This window comes from Stegostoma tigrinum, chromosome 6, assembly GCF_030684315.1.
Source record: "Stegostoma tigrinum isolate sSteTig4 chromosome 6, sSteTig4.hap1, whole genome shotgun sequence".
Classification (NCBI taxonomy): domain Eukaryota; kingdom Metazoa; phylum Chordata; class Chondrichthyes; order Orectolobiformes; family Stegostomatidae; genus Stegostoma; species Stegostoma tigrinum.
The window spans coordinates 66,839,104-66,865,142 of NC_081359.1; the positions used below are offsets into that span (position 1 = coordinate 66,839,104).

At 39.9% G+C, this 26,039-nt stretch overlaps 1 protein-coding gene across 3 annotated transcripts in view; it reads right to left on the reverse strand.

The window, feature by feature from the left end:
* Positions 1-26,039, reverse strand: part of upf3a (UPF3A regulator of nonsense mediated mRNA decay) — a 147,510-nt gene that overhangs the window by 76,143 nt on the left and 45,328 nt on the right. For 2 of the 3 annotated variants that reach the window (XM_059646621.1, XM_059646622.1), the window contains 5 exons: positions 23,488-23,586; positions 23,046-23,101; positions 22,784-22,954; positions 18,375-18,535; positions 16,801-17,110 (listed from right to left, as the gene is read on the reverse strand). In XM_059646621.1, the coding sequence (XP_059502604.1) occupies positions 16,801-17,110; positions 18,375-18,535; positions 22,784-22,954; positions 23,046-23,101; positions 23,488-23,586 (797 nt within the window). The remainder of the gene's footprint in view (positions 1-16,800; positions 17,111-18,374; positions 18,536-22,783; positions 22,955-23,045; positions 23,102-23,487; positions 23,587-26,039) is intronic. The other variant, XM_048532141.2, reaches the window with a different exon arrangement.

Sequence of the window (26,039 nt, forward strand, 5' to 3'; positions counted from 1 at the left end):
CACCAACAAAAACATGTAACATCCCAGACAGACACAAGAAACAGTTTATGATGTTACAGTAGACTAATACTCTGATTGATAGAAACAAACAAACTGACATCATCAATTACCAGTGATTTGTAGAATGGCCAAAATTCATGGTATGTGAGAACATTGCCCCTAGTTGTTCATCTGGTGATGATATTCCTACTTCAGGAGTATTATTTATGTATCAATTGTTGCTGTGGTACCTGTTGTGGCTTCATTTTATTTGTTGGCATGTTGTGGAGCATTGGCAATGATGGTTAATCTGCAATCTGTACAGTTGTGGAGGTCACATCTTCCCAATCAGCCACCCGAAGGAAGGAACAGCTTCTCCAGTTGTGCTTATATTCCTGTGCTTGTAGTCGTATATCTGATTGTTCACTTCTATTCTATACGATCAAGATAACAGCTGTTCTGTACAGCTCCCAAATTGCCATTTTTGACATTAGACATTTCAGACATTAGAGGATTCCATTGTGTTAAACGACAATGGTTATCAGATTGAATAAAGAATTCAGCTGCTTCATAAAGGTTCGGGAAGTTCAACACTCTACATTTTCTCCATACTATCCCCAATAAAATGGAAAGGTTCAGATTGCAAGGAAAATCAAAGGAACCAAAGAAATTGAGTGAATTGAGCACAGATGCATACATGGCAATCCAAGGGTGGAGGAAAAAACCTACTGAAGAGATGGACAGTATCCAGTCCAGACTAATGTTACACTACATTCAAATCTATTCCTCCAAAAATCAAAAAGCTATTAAAGCCAGAAATTGTAACATGCATGAATGGCAAAATCAAGCTGAAATGTCAGAAAGCCAAATTTCATTTTGACAGAACTGCTGAACTATTGTCAGAATTGAGAGACTTGGACGGCCAGTCTAGGAACAAAGAGGTGTTTGCACATTGGTAAAGCAAATCAGGACTAGGCTTGTGTAGTTAATTGTAGGGCCCTGGGGAGTGTTGCCGAACAAAGAGACCTAGGGGTGCTGGTGCCATACTTCCTTGAAAGTGGAATCACAGGTAGATAGGGTGGATAGGGTTCCATTTGGTACACTTTCCTTCATTGGTCAGTGCACCGAACATAGGAGTTGGGATGTCATGGTGCAGCTAAACAGGACATTGGTTGACCACTTTCGGAATACTGCATTCAATTCTCATCTCCCTGCTAGAGGAAAGATGTCGTTAAAACTTGAAAGGGTTCAGAAAGGATTTACAACAATGTTGTCAGGTTTGGAGGGTTTGGGCTAAAAAGGAGAGGCCGAATAGGCTGGGGAATTTTTTCCCTGGAGTATCAGGAGGGACATACATAGAAGTTATAGAACGATGAAGGGAACGGATAGGGGTGAATAGCCAAGGTCCTTTTTTACCCCAGGATAGATGAGTCCAGAACTAGAGATCATAAATTTAAGGTGAGAGGGGAAAGATTTAAAAGGGACCTGAGGGGCAACTTTTTCACGCAGAGCGTGTATATGCATGGAACTAGCTGCCAGAGAAGCTGTGAGGCAGGTATGATTACAACATTTAATTGTTATGGTACATGATTAGGAAGAGTTTAGAGGGATGTGGGTCAAATGCTGGCAAATGGACAAAAATCAGTGTAGGATATCTTGTCAGCATGGACACGTTGGACATAATGGTCTGTTTCTCTATTGTGTAACTGTATTGACTCTCAAATAGTGGCAGCCCAAATGGCAATTTGGGAGCTGTACAGAACAGCTGTTATCTTGATCGTATAGAAGTGAACAATCAGATATACTACTACAAGCACAGGAATATAAGCACAAACTGGAGAAGCTGTTCCTTCCTTCGGGTGGCTGAATGGTAAGATGTGAGCTCCACAACTGCGCAGATTGCAGATTAACCATCATTGCCAATGCTCCACACCATGCCAAACAAATAAAATGAAGCCACAACAGGCACCACAGCAACAAGTGATACATAAATAATACTCCTGAAGTAGGAATATCATCGCCAGATGAACAACTAGTGGCAATGTTCACACATACCATTAAAAGGCTGGTATGATTTAAAGACTGTGTATGCATTGCATCTGCAAAAATTGAAGAGAATAATGAACTGCCAACACATGGGAGCAGTTGTGTGTACAGCAGACAACTCAGTTTAAGTGACAATACTTAAATGATACAAATTCTTTTGCTCTTTTTCTATGGAAAAGGGACATACTGGGAATCAAAGTTTAATGCTATACTAATAGGTTTCTTGGTTTGCTGTAGTCATGTAACCTCCATCCTGAAGCTGTCATGATAACATCTGTATTACAGCAGTTCAATGAAGCTGCAGCACATGTAAGACTGCTATCTGTGAGCTCATTACAACAGGCTGACTGGAAGAAAAAGAACACAGGCAAAGAGTCCTTTTCAGAGACCTGTTTGCAAAGTAAGATCAAGGCTTGATCAAGATCAGGGAACTTATGACTGTTACAGATCCTGGTTTAGAGAACTGAAAGTTCCTACGGAAAGTGGAAAGTGGAATGGTGAGTGGGAATGGTATTCTTTAGAGAGACAAATTATGCCAGTTGAAAACACTCTACTCTCAGAAATTAAGTATAGAAGGAAAATTACACAAGATGGGAACCAGAAACAAAAGGAACAGGAGGTGAAATTTTGTGGGATGGGTAACCATTGCACGATCAAGTTAGCATGCCTGCCTCGCCAGCAGATGACCCAGTAAATGTTGGGGGCTTGCCAGCAGATGACCCAGTAAATGTTGGGGGCTGGGGTGATAAAAGAGTACAGGAGAGGAGCTAATGTGCGCCAGGGTGGCTTTCAGGAGTGTCATTGAATTGGGAAGACAGCTCTAGATAAAGAATAAAAGTGACTTTGTTAAATAGTTAGCTGACTGCCTAAGGTTAGGCTGCACGTGAACCTGATAATCTTGAGTAAAACAGATTGTCCTGCTCCAGGCAAACTCCGAGCAGAGATTGAGACAGACCCCTGATTTGAATATGCAATCAGCTTAGCATCTGTTGAAGGCAAAAGACTTACAAAACTGCATTATCGTGGCATGCCTAACACAGGCACTATGAAAATGGTAATTTTGCACCTATATACCACTCAATGTGTTGGGGCACTCCTTTCAGCCACTTATCCACTTCAATATAAATCTGCTTATAAGTGCCTGTTCTCTCCCACGTGTATTTACCTTTAGACAACAGCAGCAGAATTTGTATAAGTTTTTTTTTGCCCCCAAGTATAGAGGTAGATTTTACAATAGGGCTCTAAATTGACTACTTCAGATATCACTTAGAATCACAGGGTCATAAAGCTGTACACAGCATGGTAACAGACCCTTTGGACCAACTCATTTGTGCCAACCAGATATACTAAATTAATCTGCAGAGGACCTTGGTCCCAACCCGAAACGTCAATTTTCTTGCCCGGCCTGCTGTGCTCCCCCAGCTCCACACTTTTATCTCTGACTCCAGCATCGGCAATTCTTACCATCTCCTCAATTAATCTATTTCCATTTGCCAGCATTTGGCCCATCTCTCTCTAAACCCTTCTTATTCATATACCCATCCAAATGCCTTCTAAATGTTGTAATTGTCGCAGCCTCCACCACCTCCTCTGGCAGGTCATTCCACACGTGCACCATCCTGTGCATGAAACAATAGTCCTCCGGTCCCTTTCAAATCTTTCCCCTCTCACCTTAAACCCATGCCCTCTAGTTTTGACACTCCCACTCTGGGGAAAAGACCTTGGCTATTCACTCTATCCCTGTCCCTCCTGATTTTATAAACCTCAATGAGGTCACCCCTCAGCCTCCAGCACTCCAGGGAAAATAGCCCCAGCCTATGCAGCCTCTCACTATAGCTCAAACCCTTCATCTCTCAATACATCCTTATAAATCTTTTCTGAATCCTTTTAAGTTTCACAACATGCTTCCTATAGCAGGGGGACGGGAATTGCATGCAGTATTCCAAAAGTGGCCTAACCAACATCCTATACAGCTGCAACATGATCTCCCAACTCCTATACTCAATATCCTGACAAATAAAGGTAAGCAAGCACTATTCTGTCTAACTGGGACTCCACTTTCAAGGAACTATGAACCTGCACTTCCTTGAAAATATCACAGGTTAGCCAGACAGAATTGCAGCCTTCATAAACTGTGGTGAATATTAATTCTAAAAAGTCATGCATATAGTCTTTATGTCTACCAAGAGAATAAATTTGACTACTTGGCTTGGTATTGATACAAATGTTATGGGTGGGTTTTTGCCTGGCTCCATATTGACACCTTTTGGAAAGTGATATCACAATAGTTTGTTTCAAACATGGCAGTATTACACCTGTAATCAATTCCCTTATAGCTCCCCAAAAGATCGTATCCCTTTGTTAACTTAATACAATAGCAAACATTTAGTGGTTTTGAGCCTATTTCATCCAGGACCTTCAGCTACTTCTGAAGTGATCTTCCTGGACTTGTTCTTAATAGGCAGTCATGTAATTGAGGACATTGACACTAAATTATCTTTGCATCTTTGCAACTCATGTGGATCTTCCTATATGCACAAATCTTTCCATTCAATTCCACAATCTTTACAGTCTCTCCTGTATACATGTTACTTTAGGTCTGGGTAAATTTTTCAGGTGTTCTGATAAGGACTGGAAACCCTATTTCCAAACTCAATCAGACAATGTAAACCCACCTATTCTCCTAAATTTTTAGAATGGTCTTCAGATGGATGACCCTTCACATCTGACTCAGTTGTATAGTTACCCAGTATAGTTACTGATTCTGAATGCAGGATAAATTGTTCATTAGCTGTTTAAGCTTCCTCAATAGTTACGCTGGGACTTCCAAGGGATACTGGTGCAAATTTTGAAGGGCTGAGAGTATGTCAGTTACTTGGCCGTTCACAGATCTCGTCCTGTGTTACACATAACACTATTCATTTTCTTGAATAACAAAACAATTGTCTATATTCCACTGCACATTTATTGTATAATTACTGTACTTTTTGTTTTGTCTTCTTCCATTCCGATTAGATTCCCCACAGTGTGGAAACAGGGCCTTTGGCCCAACAAGTCCACAGTGGCCCCTGAAGCATCCCACCCAGACCCATCCCCCTATAACCCACACACACCCTTGAACACTACGGGTAATTTAGCATGGCCAATCCACCTAGCCTGCACATCTTTGGACCATGGCAGGAAACCCACGCAGACACGGGGAGAATGTGCAAACTCCACACAGAGAGTCACCTGAGGCTGGAATCAAACCTGCGTCCTTGGCACTGAGGCTGCAGTGCTAACCACTGAGCCATTGTGCCGCCCCGGTGGTTGTTTGTTTTTGCAATACCTCTGTCATAGTACTTTATTAGTTTAATTTCACTGAAGGGCTATAATAGCATCCTATCCTCAATAATCAATACACTTTTATCCTCAGTTGCCTCCAACATTTACCTGCTTAATCTGATGATTCTGTATCTGCTTGTATTGATCATCACCGCTCAATGTTGATGAATTATCAAGGTCTGGTACTAACACATCCACTTCAATGACCTGTGATGACTTGCAAAAAATGTCACAGGTTACCTACTAGGCTTCAATAATCCCTTCCACAACCTGCAGTCTTTTATTTGCCCCAATTGCTTACTCCATCTCCATAACCCTTCCTCACTTATAAGATCTAGTATTCTCTTAAGCAAACAATACATTTGCGCCTCATAGCAAACTTGTTTGCATCAGAATAAAAACTGACAGAACTGCAGGTGCTGTAAATCAGGAACAAAAACAGAAATTGCTGGAAAAGCTCAGCAGGTCCAACAGTACCTGTGAACAGTTAACACTTTGAATTCTGATAATCCTTCATCAGAAATGATGGTAGCTATAAAATGTCGTTTTATATGCAGAAGATAGGGTGATGGGAGGGGATAAGCATTGAACGATAGGTTGGGATAGAGCCCAAAGAGACAGAAGATCAGTAGGACAGACAAAGGAGTCAATTATCTGGCTAGGAGGGTGAATAGCTGTTAATGGAGACTGTTAATGGCTAACAATAGGTAACGAGTAATTGCAGGCTATATGATACAAGACCTGATATGGTGGGTAGGGGTCTATGACATGGGAGAGTTCAGGTTCTAAAATTATTGAACTCGATATTGAGTCCAGAGGGCTGCAGGGTCCCTAAGCAGAAAATGAGGTGTTGTTCTTCCAGATTGCGCTGACCTTCACTGGAACATTGCAGCCAGCCTGAGACAGAGATGTTGGCCAGGGAACAGAATGGTGTGTTAAAGTGGCAGGCAACTGGAAGCTTTGATTTTTTGCATGCAGAATGTAGATGTTGTATGAAGCAGACACCAGGTCTATGTTTCATTTCCCCAATGTAGAGGAGACCACATTGTGAGCAGTGAATGCAGTTGAATAGATTGTGGGAAGTGCAGGTGAAGTGCTGCTTCACCTGGAAGTTATGTTTGGGCCCTTGAATACAGAGGAGGAAGGAGGTAAATGGGTAGATGTTACACCTTTGGCGGCTGCAAGGGAAGCTGCCATGGAGCTGTGGGTTGGGAGCGAAAGAATAGTCGATCAGAGTGTCCTGGAGGGAACGGTTCCTCTGGAAGGCAGACAAGGGAGGGGATGGGAATTTGTGTCTGATGGTGACATCTCGCTGGAGATGGCAGAAATAGCAGCTGATGATCTTCTGGATTTGGATGTCAGTGGGAGATGGTAAGTAAGAACAAGGGGAACCTACTGCTCTTGTGGGAGGGAAGAGAAGGGGTGAGGGTCAAAGTGCGGGAGATGGTTCGGGCTTGGTGAGAGCCCTGTCGACAACAGTGTTGGAGGATGGACATTTCAAAGGTTCCCTTGTCGAAGTTGGCCTCATCGAAACATATGCAACATTCCATTCTCTGTTTGCAAATGGAGTCTTTACAGGAAGCAGGGTGCAAGGTGATAATAGTCTAGCAGCTATGGGAGCTGGTGGGTTTATTGTGGATATAAGTGGCCAGTCTATCCCCAGAAATCGAAACAGAGAGGTCAAGGAAGGGAAGGGAGGAGTCAGAGATAGACCAGGAGAAAAAAAGTGAGGGCAGGGTGGAAACTGGAATCGAAATTGATGAATTTTTCCAATTCTGGACAAAAGAGGAAAGGAGCCCTGATGATATCATTGTTATATCCAAGGAAGAATTGTGGTTCAAGGCCAGAGTAGGCCTGGAACAAGGAAAATTCCATGTACCCCATGAACAGACAAGCATAATTATTCAGACTCCTAGCCAAGTCGTTATCAACTCCTTTGTCGGTCCATCTGTTCTTCTCTCTGGGTTTGGGCTCTATTCCCACTTATGATTTACTTATCGTTTATCTTCTGCATATAAACTGACATTTTCCTAACTACCATCAATTCTGGGTAAGGGTCACTGGACCCGAAACGTGAGCACTGATTTTTTTTGACAGGTGCTGCCAGACCTACTGAGTTTTTCTAGCAATTTCTGTTTTTGTTCTTGTTTGCAGCAGAACTTGATTGCAGAATGCCGAGTGAGTCATTTCCACTATCACATTGATAAAGCTTAATTATGCTGTCTTGGAGTCAAATCATCAAGTTGACTTCAGCTTTGACCATGCCGTCAAGGGCATACATCAACTGGAAACTGGTGACGTGGAAGCGAGAAGGAAAGACATAAGTGAAAAATCAAAAGTAATAAATACATAAATGCAATGCCCAGCCACCCTCGTATTACAAATTTGCATCACAGCAAAAGTAAGACGGAGTTCCACTGGAACCAAGTTCTATCCAAAATTCCACTCCTGCCATGATAATGCAATGTAAAAACTGGCATTTCTAGCTAAATTTTTGATTAGTACTCCATCTCAATCACAAGTTTTTTTTTACTGCAGCTAACGACTGTGCAAATGATTACATGGACTTCAATAATCTTTGGGTGAAATTCCTGCCTTCACAAATATTTACAAAATAACATTAGGTATAAAATGGCAACTACTGCACACATTTGAATGTGAATGATTCAAAAGTACTTTTTTTTCTTAACAGGAATTTTAGCAACTTACCTCTTTACTGACCAGCACAGCATGACTGATCTAGTTAGTACCTATTCCCTTTCCAAACCATAGCTACTTTATTAGTTATGCTGTTCTTATCCAAACTGAACACTGGCTAATTTAAGCTCAATCACATTGTTCAATTTTACTTCATACATCTGTAAAACTGGAAAATCTTAACACATTTTGCAGAGGTCTGACAACCACCTTACATTTTGTTTGATTATGTGATATTAGTGTGCAGCCAATATTAACGTGCCTTTGAGTGGCTGCATGCCTGAGCAGGAGGGTGAAAATTTGAAATAAGTTGGTGTAAACTGAAGCTAGCTCACACTATTCTCTTTTTAAAGCGAGTATGCATTCCAACCAGTTTTCTTCTGTTCTTTGACAACAAAATGTGAGGCTGGATGAACACAGCAGGCCAAGCAGCATCTCAGGAGCACAAAAGCTGACGTTTCGGGCCTAGACCCTTCATCAGAGAGGGGGATGGGGTGAGGGTTCTGGAATAAATAGGGAGAGAGGGGGAGGCAGACCGAAGATGGAGAGAAAAGAAGATAGGTGGAGAGAGTATAGGTGGGCAGGTAGGGAGGGGATAGGTCAGTCCAGGGAAGACGGACAGGTCAAAGAGGTGGGATGAGATTAGTAGGTAGATGGGGGTGCGGCTTGGGGTGGGAGGAAGGGATGGGTGAGAGGAAGAACAGGTTAGGGAGGCGGAGACAGGTGGGACTGGTTTTGGGATGCAGTGGGTGGAGGGGAAGAGCTGGGCTGGTTGTGTGGTGCAGTGGGGAGGGGACGAACTGGGCTGGTTTAGGGATGCAGTTGGGGAAGGGGAGATTTTGAAACTGGTGAAGTCCACATTGATACCATTAGGCTGCAGGGTTCCCAGGCGGAATATGAGTTGCTGTTCCTGCAGCCTTCGGGTGGCATCATTGTGGCACTGCAGGAGGCCCATGATGGACATGTCATCTAAAGAATGGGAGGGGGAGTGGAAATGGTTTGCGACTGGGAGGTGCAGTAGTTTGTTGCGGACTGAGCGGAGGTGTTCTGCAAAGCGGTCTCCAAGCCTCCGCTTGGTTTCCCCAATGTAGAGGAAGCCACACCGGGTACAGTGGATGCAGTATATCACATTGGCAGATGTGCAGGTGAACCTCTGCTTAATGTGGAATGTCATCTTGGAGCCTGGGATAGGGGTGAGGGAGGAGGTGTGGGGGCAAGTGTAGCATTTCCTGCGGTTGCAGGGGAAGGTGCCGGATGTGGCGGGGTCGGAGGGCAGTGTGGAGCGAACAAGGGAGTCACGGAGAGAGTGGTCTCTCCGTAAAGCAGACGGGTGGGGATGGAAAAATGTCTTGGGTGGTAGGGTCGGATTGTAGATGGCGGATGTCCTTAGCCCTCCAGAGAATACAATGCTTACCAGTATGTGAATGGCTGTAAATAAGGCTGTAGCCAGTTGAGGACTGGAACCAAATATTATAGTAGGTTTATACCTAAAACCTCTTCTCCCATCGTAATTAGACTTCATCTCACAATCACTTCTTATGCTGTACATCAGGATGATAGCATTTGTACTCCTTTATGATGGGGTGGCAAAATCATAATTTTATATTATGCCTTTTCTCTTTCAAGTATTTAAGAAACACAATCTAGTCAAGCAGTAATTGAAGCGGAATCATGTGGAGGAGCAGGAAGATAGTGAAGGAAAAACATCATCTCACTTACTTAGCTTCACAGCCACCAGATCAGATACTGACAGTATACACATTCTACAGATACTGGCTCTGAGCCATTCTGTATGTGGTGACACACTGAGCACGTAACCAAGACAGCTTATTGAGGGTGGGATTCCACAAATTCAATTGAACGCTTCAATGAGGAAGGCCAGCGGGTACAGTCTTTGAAATAATTAAAATAATGGGTGGCCTACCGGAAAGCCTGCAGACAGTGTCAAAGACCATGAAATCATGGGTGCAACAAGTTGGTACATGACTTTGATCAGAGCTTGGGTTCCATCCTCCCAACATGGAATCAGTGGTCATCTGCACGATACCAAATCTACCGACCCATCTATGATATAGCATCTGATGGATGATGTCACAACTTCCATTGTACCACAAGCAGAATTTATCGCGTGAGTACAGCAGTGGAAGCTCATACGGAAGAGAAAATACTATTGCAGCCAGAATCAAAGGAAAGTAGAGTGTGGGACTGTTAGTGAATGGGTACACAAGAGCGTAAGAACTAGGAGAAGGAGTAGGCAATTCAGCCCCTGAAGTCTGTTCCACCATTTAGTATGATTATGGCTGTTCACACCGGCCTCAATCCCACTTTTCTGCCCATTCCCCATAACCCTTCAATCCATTAAAGACAATAAGTTAACTTTCTATTCCTCCAACCAAATTGGTATCATGCTTCTCCATGTTAAACTTCACCTGCCAAATTTTGGCCCATTCACCTAACCCATCCTTATCCATTTGTAAATTTCTCATTTATTCATTGCAACTTGATTTCCTGCCTATTTTAGTGTCATCTTCAAGTTTGGCTATATTACCTTCTATCCTTGCAACCAAGCCATTGGTAATTTGAACTGCATGTACTAGTATTGCAGTTGAATATCTTGATCATGGAAACTCTGTGTGACTTGATTCTGTTTTACTCTTTCCTCCTTGTTCCTGTACTGTGTGTCGCAGATCATCATAAATTTTGACATGTTATCTGCTGAGAACTGCAGAGCTTCAACAGAGCAATTCACGCTTTGGAAGCATTAAGCATCTCAAAGATCTGCACAATCACATTTTGTTGACAACATGGCTCTTTGTATATGCATGCTGCTTAAATGTACATGATATCTGCACAAGGGTTATTAGCCACATGGCCGATGGCTTCTCACCTACTAATCCCTCTTTAGTAGATCATGATAGGTCCAACACACATTTTCGCGTATGATCGCAGAACAAAGGCATCATGACTGTTACCAAGATACCAAGCATTGACCTGCAGGATACACTATTTCTAGTTGCACTCCGCCTGGATGCCAAGGGTACGGAATTCCTTCTGTATACATTACATGTCAGAGTTATGTTCCTGGTAAAGGAACATAAGAAAAATATCTAATAAAGGACACCACAAATGGAACAACAAAACAGTTCTACATTAGGTCATGATGTTTAGATTTTTACACTGTAAAATACCACATATTTTTCATTTTGGGGGATGATAAATTGAAATGGAAGTTGGACTGCCATAACTGAAAAGCTGGGATATTTTGCAACTTGAAAATCAACTGTTGCATATTGTTGAGCTGTGCAATACAATATTGCTTTTTTGAAACAAAAAGTTGAGACCAAACAGTACCACAAATCTTTTGAGTTAAGGAAAGGCTGCCTGGCAGAACCTCTTTCACTGGTTAAGCTGCAGAGTATTAAAAAGCTCCATGTGCCAGAAGCGGCAGAGTGGAAAATATCCAAAGCTTACACAGAAAGCAACGATTTCTCAGAGATAGTAAGAACTGCCAATGCTGGAGTCAAAGATAACACAGAGTGGAGTTGGAGGAACACAGCAGGCCAGGCAGCATCAGAGGAGCAGGAAAGTTGACATTTCAGGTCAGGATCTTTCTTCAGAAATGGGGAGCAGGAAGGGAGCTCAGAAATACACAGAGAGGAGGGGTGGCTGGGGAAGGTGGGATGGTGACAGGTGAGTACAAATACAAAGTCGTAGAGATTGGTCAGTGAGGTGTGAGGATCAGATAGGTGGGAGAGAAGATGGATAGGTTGTGTTGGGTCGAGGAGGCGGGGCTGAGAGGGAGGGTTGGTCATAGGATGAGGCCAAGGGTGGGGAGATTTTGAAACTGGTAAAATCCACACTTAGACCATTGGGCTGTTGGTTCCTAAGGCGGAATATGAGACGCTGCTCCTCTGGTTTCTGGGTGGCATCGCAGTGCCACTGGAGGAAGCCCAGAATGGACATGTCACCCAGGGAGTGGGGGAGTTGAAATGGTTCGTGACCGCAAGGTATTGTTTGTTTGTTGGGAACGGAGTGCAGATACTTTACGAAGCGGTCTCTGAACATTCGTGTGGTCTCATCGATGTGCAGGTGAACCTCTTCTGATGTGAAAGGTTTGTTTGGTGCCTTGAATGGAGCTGAGGGGGGAGGTGGGGGGGGGGGGGGGAATGGGCAAGAGGAGGAGTGTAGGGACAGGTATAGCACTTCCTGAGGTTGCATGGCAAGGTGCCAGGGGTGGTGAGGCTAATGGGGATGTGGAGCGGACGAGGGAGTTGCGGACAGAGCTATCCCTATGAAAGACAGATAGGGTTGGGTCCAGACATTTTATCTTCAGAATTTTGTTTGTCCTATTTATATTGTTTTCCACCCATAGTATATGTTAAACCGTTTGTCTTCTAATGATTTAAACTGTGATTGTGTGTGTGTTTCGGGTTTTAAAGGGGAGCAGTTTAAATTTTTAAAATTAGAAATCTATTCCTTTCATTGTTCTTTTTAAAGTAAGCGTGTTGCCATAATTTTTTTCTGCTGTTACTGAAGAACACTGACGTGTTTGCTTTTGTCCTGGGTAACAGTCAGCCAACTGGTTTACGGTAGTCTCACTGGGATTATTATATATTTTGTGGCAATTTATGGAGTAATGGCTAATGATTATTAAATGTACTATTACTAGTTAACTTGCGACAATACTAAACATTTATTCTGTTTCAATATTACTAATCATTCCCACAAATGGCCTAATATCTTGAATTGGGACCGGACTATTTTTTTCTGATCAGTGCCTACATAATTGTGGCATGATCTTAACAGAAAACCCTTATTCCTTGCACTGCCTACCAAAAGATAATTATTTTGAATTCTCCTCTCTTTATAGTTGCTGGACTAGATAAATACTTACAGATAATTAATTACAAATTTAAACTCCAGCTTTGAATCAACAAATGATACACTAAGCTGTACTTTTCAATACATTTCATGATACATAAAATAATAAACATAGATTTTGTTTTCTCTCTAAATGTTCATCACAAAATAAAAGGCAACTTAGTAGTTTAACCTTTCCAGTCTAACTATACAAATGAGTTGAAAAGCAAACATTGTTGGCTATAAAGCTTACAGACAAACCTTAGTAAAAAGCGTTACAAGAAGTCTCATAAGATGGCATTCTTGTACGCCAAGCCACTGATCACACAGGACTTTAACCAATCAAGAGGCCTGTCTTCTGTTCAAGGCAATCAAACAGCTCTCAAAATCAGTTACTATTCCTAGATTGAGGGGCAATCCTTTGACGTATATAACCAGGAAGCTTCCTGAGCTCTGCCTTGTTACATTTTTAACTATGAGGATTGCATGGAACACCAACATAAGTTAAAAGCGATTACAATGTGAACTTTCTCAGACAATAGCATTAAGCAAATGAGATTTGCTGAAACTGAAAGAATCTACAAGACATTTGTGAAGGCAGCTTTATTAAATGGTGCAAAAATTCTGTCCTCAAAAGAGAGTAACAACGACTAGACGTTAATGAGATGCAAATACTAAGAAGAATATTTGGAGTTATAAGAAAGGCAAGGTAAGGATCCAGAACATCAAGGAGACAATGAATATTGCAGAAGCATTGAAGAAAGTAGCTGAGAAGAGGCTGAAATGCAATGGTCATTTGACACAGAGAGAAGAAATGTAATAAAGAATGATGGACATCTGACTGCCAAGAAGAATGAGAAGCAGAAGGCCTAAGGCTTATGGAAACATGTGATACTAAAAGAACTAAATATAGCATGAATAGAGGAGAAACGGTCAATCAAAAGTAGACAGAGAAAGGTGATCCAGCAGAATTGTGCCAACAGCAAGTAAAATAGGAGAAGGCAAATGAAAACAATGGTTAAGAGCTGTAACTACAGCAACCGTGCACCTCACTCCAAACCTATAAAGCAATAATTTTCATTTGTGTGATTCAGAGACCCAAAACGTTGTGATGGGATTTTATAGCAATAGACCAAAAATAATAATTAACCTGTTTGCTCTGTTCAAACTAATATTCTATCCACAGGAACATAATTTTCCTTCATCATAAGTTTTGTGAAATTGTATGTAATACCAACTGTACTTACTTTATGCACTGAGATATAAGTATCTTGAAAAGACACGACCTCTCTTTCACAAATCCATTCTGACAGTTCTAAACAAGGTATAAATCTTTCAAATTTTCTCTAGTTGCTTCTCAGGCTAATTAAGAGCATCTACATCCCAAGTGCGAATCAAAAAAAAATCATAATCCGATGAATTTGCATTTCTTAAACATTGTGATTTATTAAATAAATATGAGATACTCCCTCAAAGTTACAGATACTAGCTTTTCTGTACTTAAATATATGTGCATTCACTGAGACTTTTCCCGAGTTTACTGCAGACCAGTTGTCAGAATGAAAATAATGCTCCACTCTGCAGAAAACAGGAATGACTGCAAGATGTCAGCCAATTTCTCAATACTGAAAATTAGTGTTACAAACAGAAAGGTTTCTGGAGATTTTGTAATTATTTTCTGATCAAATCTTTGTTTAAACTCTTTCTGGTATATCAACGACCTCAATTCCTTTAAATTCTAATTCAATTCAGTTTAGAGTTGTTTTGACAAATAGAGATGTATTTAGTGCTACTTATTAACATACCTTCACCAGATGTGACTCTGAGGAGAGCGGAATGCAAAATCAGGCAAGCAGTTAGCTCACCAACTACCCAACCACCCCAAGCTCATCTCCATTATAGGGTGGCAGCCAAAATTAGCAGCATCCCACCATATCTGAGACTCAGTTGAACCTGTCAAACTTAAGACCACAATACAGAGTAATACAGACTGTTTAAAACTGCAAGAAGGAAGTGGAAGGGTATCAAATTTGAAGGATGTTCTTCATCAATCTGGGCCAACTCCTTAAAAGATGGCATTCCCATTCCTTCCTACCCCACAGCTTTTAACACCCACTGTTCTACACCCCTCACCTTAGGTGGCAAACCTTGACCCCACCTGATCTGGTGAGTTCCTGCTTCCTTTGTAGGTCTGCCTGCTGTCCCAGCAGCACCCGTCACTGACTCCCGACACTGCCAACGCTGTTGGAGGTGCCAGCCAATCTGATTGATCAGCAGCTAAGACAACGGTATTTCCCCACCAGTGAGGGGTGCAAATCCCACTCTGTAGTAACTTAGCCTACCTGCAGCACTTTATGGTTTTGGGATAGGCTTGTTCTCTAAGTGTAATCGACTGCCTTTTCACATGGGATCAATACAGTGCAGAAGTGCAGGAACACAGCTGGTCAAGCAGCATCAGAGGAGGAGGAGCATCGACATTTCAGGCCTGGGCTTCTCATCAAGAGGGGGAAGGGTAGCTGAAGAATAAATAGAGGGAGGAGTGGTGGGGCTACCGGAAGTTGGTTCGAATGGCAATTGATGGATGCAGGTAGGGGTAGTGGGGACCAGTCAGTGGGTAGGGTGGGGTAGATAGGTGAGGAAGAAGATGATGGACAGGTATTGTAAGGTCAAGGAGGCGGGGATGAGAGGAAGGGTTGGACATAGGACGAGGCTGAGAGTGGGGAGATTTTGAAACTAGCCAATTCCCACTACTCGTACCTACTTCCACCTATTGCCGTCCTACCTACCTTCCCCCAGCCCCACTCCTCCTCCCTCTATTTATTCCCCAGCTCCCAGTTCCCTCCTCAGTCCTGATGAAGGGTCCAGACCCAAGATGTCAACTCTCCTGCTCTTCTGATGCTGCCTGGCCTGTGTTCTTCCAGCTCCACACTGTATTTACTCTGACTCCAGCATCTGTAGTTCTTGGTGTATCTTCCTTCCTGTGGATTGAATGGGTGGAGATTGTGGAGAACCATCCTTCCTCCTGTGAATTTCTGGCCTTAATGGCAGAATTCATTGAAAGCCATATTCTTCTCAATGTTCTTTTTTTTAAATAAATTCTCAACTATTCTAGAGGGAACTTAGAATTCCAGAAATGTAAATATGGAACTATCTTTCCAAATCACCTGTGATAGGAAGGACATAGATCAGGGATGACCGAAGAGATTTTCATGCACAAAAAAAAGTTCAGGAAATATGGCATTGCCTTGGTGAGTTCTCTAAATCTATGTAATGAAAACAATGTGAGGCGTTCCTGGTTATAGCAACAATCTAAAGCCTTGTTAAAATTGAATTATTTTAGTTTGAAAAGTTATATTTCACATGCCAGCTATTACCCATCATTTTCAAAATGCTGATTATTTTTAATAAATACTGCGATACTGAAAAGGCTAACATCATGAAGCTTGAGGTCAGAAATTTCAGTGATATTGGGATGACAGGGCTCCAATCAGTTCCTTTTTGTCAGCTTCTCTAAGTAAAATAAGTAAAATAGGCAGGAATCTTCACAAACCACTACTTGTAAAATAATTAGTTTTTTAAATTTGCTTTGAAATGACAACTCAATCACTGGAAGACTATCAATTTTTATTGTAAGCTAAAAATATCAATAAAAATCAAATGAAAAACATTTTTTATCCTCTCTTGAATAAGAATAATGTCTTACTTTAAAAAGATACAGTGTCCTGAAAAAGTACAATACCTGTTAATGCTAGGTTTTGAGCATATTTCAAAAAGATCTGGTGTCTAATTTAACTTGCATAGTTAATTTTTAGTATTTTAGAATATGGGGTTTGAATATCCACCCCAAGTAATGTTGTTAACATCATAGTAGCTTGAAAAAATGGTGACAGGTACCTTATTCCTTATCCGCTCCCTTTTAGATCCCATGTCATCATTTTTGTCTTCTTTACCCAGTTTTTCTATTTTCTCAGTACTGAACATGTAGCTCAGGCTGTCTCCCTTCTTTTCTCTTTCCTGTCCATGGTCTTTCCCTCTTTTTGTTTCTTCTTCTTTTGTTCTCATAGCCCTCTCTACTTCATAACGCTCTTTTTGCTTTCTGCGCTCATCCTCACGCCGCCTCTGTCGCTCTCGTTCTCGTTCTTTTTCCCTTAATCTTCTTTCCCGTTCCCTCTCCCTACGTTCTCTATCACTATCGTTTGGCTGTCTATGTAAAAGAAAATTCAAAGTTAGTTTTATTTCTATTTGAATGGTTGTATACAATGGCATATATATTTAATAATCTATTAAGGCAGTTAGCATATCTGTTTATGGAGCTCAAATTATACAGACCAGCTATAATTTTATATTACAATTCTGAAGACTAAACCTAAGTTCTGATAAAAGCTAAAGTGATGTGAAGTTTCAGCACTGTAAGCATTTACAGCAGTACTAAAAATTAAAGCCTGCCTCATGTGAATTTTAATAATAACATAATCTTAATTGACTCATTAATTAATTTCAACGTAAAGAAAAATCAGACAAATTATATGACTGGTGGCTGTTTAATAGCTCCTATTCTACATTAGCTCCTAGTGATAAAATTATCTTGTCGGATTACATAAACTGTAATTCTCAGCATCATAAATTCTTCATTTCAGGTCACTTACTTACAATTTTAATTCCAAAGAAGGTCATTTGTAATAACTGTTAATTGGAATTATTAGCATTTCTGAAAATTCTCAAACGTTGCATTTTTGTTTTGTTTTCTACGGATTAGGTTTCTGACATCAACAAAGGTGGGCAGTCTTTTTCAGATTAACAGCATATAAACAGAAAATTTCCAGCTATTTGATAACTGTAACTTAAGACAAACATATCATCTGTTTATCACCTTTTAGAGGGTTAATTATTTGTTGAATAATCTGGTTACCTCTCCACTTTTTTTTGAGTGGAAATAGCTGCAGCCCTTGTCTTAAAGAAGTCAGAGCTCTGAATAAAATGTTTTCAATAAATGTAAATAAACATGAATAACATTTGTTTCACTTCTCTGTAAATCAAACAAAGAGAAATAACTATGATATTGAGAAATATAGAGAAAATGCAATAATTAAAAGAAATACAGGCGGAATAAAAATTGTAGCTTTTGTTATTAACAAACTTCTAGAATTTCAGAAATTTCCAAAAACAAACACCACTTTCTAGCTTGGTTTGATAATGAAATTAATGTCAAAACCATAATTTTTGCTTGTGATATATAAAAAATGTCTAATGGTGAATTAGTTACATCAACAGCACAATTATAAACGAGTCACAAAAATAATTCAAGTAATTTTCAAATTATTTTTGTTAAAAATATATTTGACATAATTGTCAAATTGTTTTGAAATAATCAAAATCATTGTGTTCACTTTCATGAATGAAATATCAGATTAACAGACAATGAAATACTTGGTAATTTATACCATATAACTGTATTTGTTACAACTCACTTATCTTTGACATCCTTCTGCGAAATCTCTGGCCGTTTTCCTTGTAGGTTGCCTGGGCAACACGATTTTTCCCATTTTCCTTTTCCAGTGTCACCATCCTCAGTTTTTTCCTTCCGTTTGTCGGAGTCTTGTTCCTCCTCTTTATCAGCCTTTTTTAATAGCTAAAGATTACAATATAATGTAATAACAAAGGTAGATTACAAAACTTAAACTGAAGGGTTATTTTAAACCTTTATATTCCAGAACTATTTTGATTTGTGCACCTGAGACTGTGTTCATGAGTGAGTATGAACTCTCCAAACCTTCAAGGGACTGTCCATCTTACCACGATGTCTAGGTAACCTTTTAATGGTGGCATATTCAGTAAACAAACATCCAACTTGTCTGGAAATTGCTTTTAGCTACCAGATTGCTTTATGTTTCCATGTGTTTTGTCTTTAAATTTTGAAATATAAGGTAAAAATCCCAAAGACTCCTGCAGAAAAAAAAAGGGGGCTGGAAGAGAAATGAATTGTTTCTTCTTCATTTCAGGTCAAATAATTTAAATTGAAAGCAGGCCAATTGTTAACTACTGCGCACTTTTCATAACCTTCCTGAAGACTGCTTCTGGACAGGCAATGCAGCCTAGTGACTTACAATCATTGCTGCAGAGAACAGTGTCAATTCCCTGACTACACTGTCCCCGACTACCATGACATACCTTTTTGCTCCCCCCAGTTGAATAGTTTCCTGTACTTTAATGCCACAGTCAGTTAGCTCAACCACCCTCATCCAAAGAAGCTGAAAGAATCTCAAACCTCTTGGACAATTACAAAGTCTGTGGGTGCCTTTACTTTCCTCAGCCACAGTCACACTCCCCTGACACTGGCCAGAAACAAAAGCAGAATGTGCTTTAAGTAACTTTTTAGCTCGATTACTCATTTCCCTTTTGTATTTTTATTGAATTTACCATCAGTTCTTGTGTTATTTTCAGGAATATATAGGCTTTAACTTAACTGCTTCTTTCACTATAGTCATTTAAAAACAAAATTTCTACAGAATGGAAAACTTAGAAAAGACAAAGCAAAGAAGCATCTCTATGCCCTCTTTCCCTAACTTCCTAATGAACCCTACCACTGTTACTCTAATCAACATCACAATCAGTGTAAAATTGCACTGAGATCCCTGTATTTAAATGCACCTGAAATGAAAGTTACCTGACATCAGGTGCAGAAAAAAAATTAAATTGCTTTCTTTAAGTAATGATCTCAGCTTCTCTTCCAGTGAAGATTTTGTAAAAACTTGCATAACACTGGGAAATTTAGAACTTAAAATGTAAGTGTTAGATAAATGTCAGATACAATCAAAATTTGATCGTTACACTGATTGAGACTCCTTCATTCACCTTGCTGCTAGCACTTAAATGGAGAATACAATGTAAATTCATGCAAACTGTAAGTTAACATTAAAATTATCCTTGCATCATAATGGGACCTAGAAAACTGGTTAATAGCTGTCAATTTGAACTTTTCAATCACATCACTCAATTTTTCATGGAATGGACTAGTTGTTTCTACTTATTTTACCTCCTGATAGGAGGTCTAAAAACTAAGAAGGGACATATGCATACTTATCAATACCTCTTGCTTACGTCTTATTGTTCTGTTTACTGCCTCAAAAAATTGCTCAATTGAGGCAGTTTGAGAGGAAACATTTAGTGTGGATTTCCTGCTGTGATTGCATGAACACTCATAAATGGTACAATCCATCTAAACGCGACTGTCCTCAGTGCCAGTTCAAGGCTAACTCTAACCTTCAATGCTAGATAAAGGAAAAACAAAAAAAGGCAGTAATAAATGTAGACATCTCTTTCCCGCAAACAGAAGTGGAACCAAATCTGCAGAATGTACTTTTTTTAAATCAAAGACTTTGAGGAGAAACCATGCCTCTTTTCAGCTCTGAAATTGGAGCCTGATTTCAAAAGGGGTGAGATCAGATTACTACAAACAATTGATAGGAAATTCTCTCCCCCTGCTGGCAAGGACACCCATTATAATGTTGTTGCAGTTTTTTGCACGTATGAAGCCGCTAAGTAAAACCGTATAACTTAAAACACAAATCCTCAGTTTTGCAGCATAAGTGCAGGGTAAGCGAATAAAAAAACTGCACATTTGCAGAAGGACAGTAGGAAATTCCTCTGTGACTTATACTTATCCCAGAATAGCTGCTGTAGTCAATGGAAAACTTGCAACACATGGCATTTTCTCTGTAGCTTTCAGATTATGGATAAAGCAAATTATTGTAACAGTCTGGCGGAAGAAATATTACCTGCATCTAACTTATATCACATTGAAAACTTAAAATCAGCATTATATGCCTCAATGTTAAAACAAACCCTAAAATCCCATGGTTCAAATAAAGTACTGATATAGTACCCCGGTATATGATGCAAAGGTGACCACAGTACCTTTGATATTACCTGGAAAAACACTAGAAAGTGTTATTATCATTATTTATCTCTAGCCAATTGCTGAAAATATCCATTTTATAATTTATATACTTTAGAAAATAGCTTTTAGTTTCAGGAATATAAATTGGAGATTAAAAGTGTTAATTTAAGACAAATTGAAAATGTCTGGTAAAAAAAATTTTTAAAAACTCTAATGTCAAGGTAAATTAAACCAAGATGGGATTTAGTTTATCTGCACTTATTTCATAAGGTTAGAGTCAATAGTAATACCACCCATAAGCAATGAATGACTCATTTCTAGACTTCTTAATAGAGCCAGACTGTCTTTTGTTACTTCCATAAAAGAAGCTAAATTGCTGCAATTCAGCAAGCAACAGATAGAGGAGTAAAAAACAGAATGTATAGCATAAATCCTTATAAATTATAGTGTTAACTTTATGCTGTTTGCTTTGCTTAAATTTTCTTTATCTTGAGTAGTGGAGGTGGTTCACTAGATTGATTCCAGAGGTGAGGAGTTTGCCTAAGAGGTTGAACAGTTGGGCCTATGCTCTCTGGAGTTTAGAAGAATGAGAGGAGATCTAATTGAGATGTATAATATGCTAAAGGAGACTGACAAAGTGGACGTTAAGGATCTTTCCTCATGTGGGGAAATCTAGAACAAGACGTCATGGTTTTAAAATATGGATTAGCAGATTTGGAACAAGAAATTACTTCTCAAAGGCTTGTAAATCTGTTAAATACACATCCCACATCTGATGGATGCTGGGGCACTGAATAAAGTTAAAGTGGGGGATAGCCAGATTTTTTTTAACGAGTAATGGGTTGAAGGGTTATGAAGTGCAGGCAGGAAAGTGGAGCTAAGGCCAAGGCAAGATCAGCCATGATCATACAAATGGCAGAGCAGGCTCAATGTTGAATTGCATATTTCTGCACTTAATTTATATGTTTTAACCAAGTTTTTTTGTTTAAAAAATATGAAATCCAGTAGTGTAGTTGTGTTGATTAATTGCTGAGTATTAGTATTTCTTCTTTAAACATTAACATTCCCAACAGAATCATAGCACAATTTGACTTTGTAACTCTGATTCCTTCACAGTTACATTACCTCTTGGGTGATAACCTGGCCTACCTAGTGCTTAGTATCCCAAATCCAATGAAATAAAGTGTACAAATATTTTTCCAATTTTGACAAGATGCAAGGATTGCATGAAATATGGTTACCTAAATTTTTAAAGACGTCTTCAAAGGAATGATTCCTAAAACAATCTTAATCATTGCAGCGCTTTTTAAAAGAATTGCTGCTCCACCTTATATCTTTGCTGCTTTTCTTACATTAGTTCATGAAACAGTGAAATGAGAAGGAACGGGTAAAATTGAATACCGTAAGTTTATAAAAAATTCTCAGGGTGCTCAGTGAATAATGTCACGTATTATCCTAGATAAGGCCAAGCTTCAAGTTCTGTCTGTGTTATTTTAAATAATTGTCACCTTGGGGACATTAGGGGGTGTCACAACTGATCACATTGATTCTAAACTTGGGAAAAGAAATAAGGTTTCATTGACACTTAACAGTTCTGGCATGAAATACCCATATGTAAATATCATTCAGGGATAGGTGCAACTGTAATTCCTTGTAGTCAAATAACCTGCTACCAATCTCAAAGCCATAAACTTGAACAGCCACACACACGAAGAATATTTTGGTAAGGAGATGCAATAGCATGTGACTTGTACACTACCGAGAAGTTCAGCCTTTGTACAATTTGCAACATATAAGTTAGGGGGTACTGGTGAGGGGAACAGTTTATTCATTTTATGAACTGTTTGTCCTGTGCTACTGGGGACATCATGCAGCAGTGGTAAATGTAAATCATACGTTTTGTTAAGATGCCATCTTATGCACCAAAAACAAGAATAATAATATTTTTAAAAGGCACTAATAATCTACAAAGATATGAACCTTAATTTTTATTTCTTCTTTTCTTTCCTTCTCTGCTATTTTTTTCTGTTTTTCTGCTTCTTTCCTTTTACGCCTTTCTTCCTCTCTACGTTTTCTTTTTTCTTCCTCTCTCAAACGTTTTTTCTCCAGTTCCCTCCTCCTCCTCTCTTCTCTTTTCTCCTCTCTGATTCGCTGAAATATAACAAGTTTAATTGAGCAAAATACCAAGTTTAGGAAAATTCTAAAGTTTATAGTGAACATAGGTTTAAAAATAAAATTCCACCTGTTTTTCAAGCTTCTTGTTTTTAATATACTCCAGAAGTGGTGTGGTTCTCCTGGCTGGGAATAAGGCAGGAATCAAATTTAGTTTTCCAAACCAATCAATTCTAGATTACTCCTTTAAAATGAAATATGTTGGTACAGCATAAAATCATTTCATGCAAAACTGTATTGCTATTACATGTCTTAAAGGAATCTCAAATAAGTATTTCAAAAATACATTCTGATTAACTTCAACATCAATAGGTTTTGTTAAGATCTAGACTTTTTTTTTAAAAAAAAGTAAGTACATCACTGGTGAGGGCTTCTGTTAATTATTAAGACTGTCGTTTTTTGAATTTACCCAATTAACATTGTGGAACAGATCTCAAACTGACAATACTGAAGGAAGTGTGATTATGCAGTGGTTCAGTAGTCACAATCGTGACTTTAAAGCAACTGCGCACCTGTGTTCTTGTAGACACGCAGCTGCTTCCAAGTTCTGCTTACACCTTTAAGTTCCTGGCTATAGACATTCTCCAGTGTTAGGAATTGGTCTGTACCCACTAGCAATGCAAAAAACAAAATTTCAGGCTGTACATATAAACCAAGATGTGGCGTAGTTACTGAGCCCAGTACTGCAAGGAATCACAGAATTCACAAAACAGAAAGATGCCATCTAGCTCATTATGCCTATGCCAAGTCCACCTCCTTAACTAGCACTATCAACTGTCATTCTCTGTCCTTTCTTTCTTACTCAAAGATTATATTATAGATTAATACACACACATTGTGTATGATGCAATTGTTACAGAAAGTATGAAATAGGATGAACAAAACTGCGTTCACAGGTTAAACTGCAATATTTATACCAGGCAGTTGACAGTAGACAAATTAATGTATTCAATTAGCAGGCTGATACTGCCTAAAGTCAGGGGATATTTAAACTTCCAAACTATTCATTAAGGAGACATATTCTTTTAAATAGAGTTTTAGACTGCTAAATAGAGCTGGTTGTGTGATTTAAGGATGATGATTCCATCTTAATCAGATCAGACTATGGGACATTTCTGCTTATGGCTCATCGGTTCAATACGCAAGAGGCAGATGTAAACAATATTAGAGAAAGAATGTGCATTTATAGAGCATTTCACATAACCTTATTGGCAATTGACAATGAATGGGGTCTCTACAGTCCTTTGGCCAGAAAAACAGAAATGGAATTAGAGTATTTCTTCAGTGGTGAGAATCTGGTTAGTGCTGAACTTCAAAGGGACTTGGAAATCCTTGGTCATGAGTCATTGAAAGTTAGTATACAGGTACAGTAAGCAATTAAGCCAAATGATATGTTGGACATTTTCTTTTACAAGCAGATCAGGAAATAGGAGTAAAAGATTTCTTACTGCAATTGCATTGTATCTTAACAAGTTCACTCTAGGAATATTGGATTTACCAAAGGAAAGATAAACTTAACAGAGAGGGAGTACAACAGAGGTTCGCCAAATTAATTCATGGGACAGATGGATTGTCCTACAAGAAAATTTAAATAAATATCGGGTATCTATATTCTCCAGAGTTTACAAGAATGAATGGTGATCTTATTCAAACATAAGCATTCTTGCAGGACTTGAAACGGTAAATGCTGAAAACCTGTTTGCCCTGACAAGGATGGTCCAGAACCAGAGGCAAGATTTGTGGCAGAATTGTGCAAGAGATCTAGTGAGGCCCAGTGGGAGTAACTTGCTGTATCTTTTATGTTTCTACCTGGCGCAGAAGCAAATTTCTTTCTAAACAGTTGCAAGTTGCCAATTAAGGGAGATTCTAAATTGTCAAACACATAATTGAGGGCACAACTCACCTCATTAATATTCAGCTTCCTGTCCTAGCAAACAAACCTAACAATCTAGACATCCCAAGTTCTCGACATACAAGTCAGATCGGGTACTGGTGTGTTAAACTCACTGCTGACTGTAAACAGTTAATGAGCACAATCAAATGACTTTGCCTTCTGGTTAGCAGTCCTCAGTCAAGAAGGTACATCTCGCTAACTGACAGTGTGCTTCATCAATCTCACACTTGCAAAACGTGCCGGCAGTGTCTGCAGCAAACACACAGCAAATGTAACGAGCAAGCAGCCACATCTCAACATTTTAGGACAGTAGTTCCCACTAAAGTTCACGGAGGTACTGTCAGTCAGTTGGTTCTGACACAATAAGGCAAGGGCAGCCTTTGACCCCAGTCCAGGGGACAACAGTCAGAGGTCCAATTGGTGTGTTCTTAGTTCAGGGATCTGTGTTTGTCCTGTCCACTGAAAGGATTAGGGTCAATCATGTGGCTTCACAGCTGCCAGTCTGTGTGTAGCCATGAGCCTAATGTTGTTGAAGAGACATACAGGCCTCAGTATGGGGTTTGGGAACTTGTTGCCCAGGCTTTTCAGCTAGGTGTCTCTAGGGAGTAGACTACAGTCAGTCTGTCTACAGAATGTAGTAGAAACAGAGGTGGGGAAGAACAAGATGGGTAGCTATTATGCACGCATAGTGGTACCCAGTGTGCCTTCACAAAGAAGCCAGCACTGGAAACTCACAGCTCCATCTTTGAGGAGGAAGACACTTGAGGTACCTTAAAGTGATGTGCCAGCAAGGTATTCATCTGCACCATCACCACAAGCTCTCACCTCAGTGGTACACTTTCAAGATTAGACCTGAGAACACATGCTGGCAAGCACATCACTGACATACTTCCACAACTGGTCAAAGGAGGTCAACTCTAGGTCTCTGGTATCAGAGCACTTCTAGAGACCAGGCACTTATTCAGCCCCATATTGAAGATAATCCAAAGGCTCGGCCATTAACAACTTGGTCAAACTCCAGAAACAGGCACAGGGACAGAGGCATTTCTAACCTGGAACAAAGGATAGAGGAACCCAGAAACATTATCAGCAGTGTACTGGCACCGCCATCTGTGTGTCTAACTGTCTCCATGGACAGATTGGCAACTGCGTTAGAAAGCCAAGTGCAGC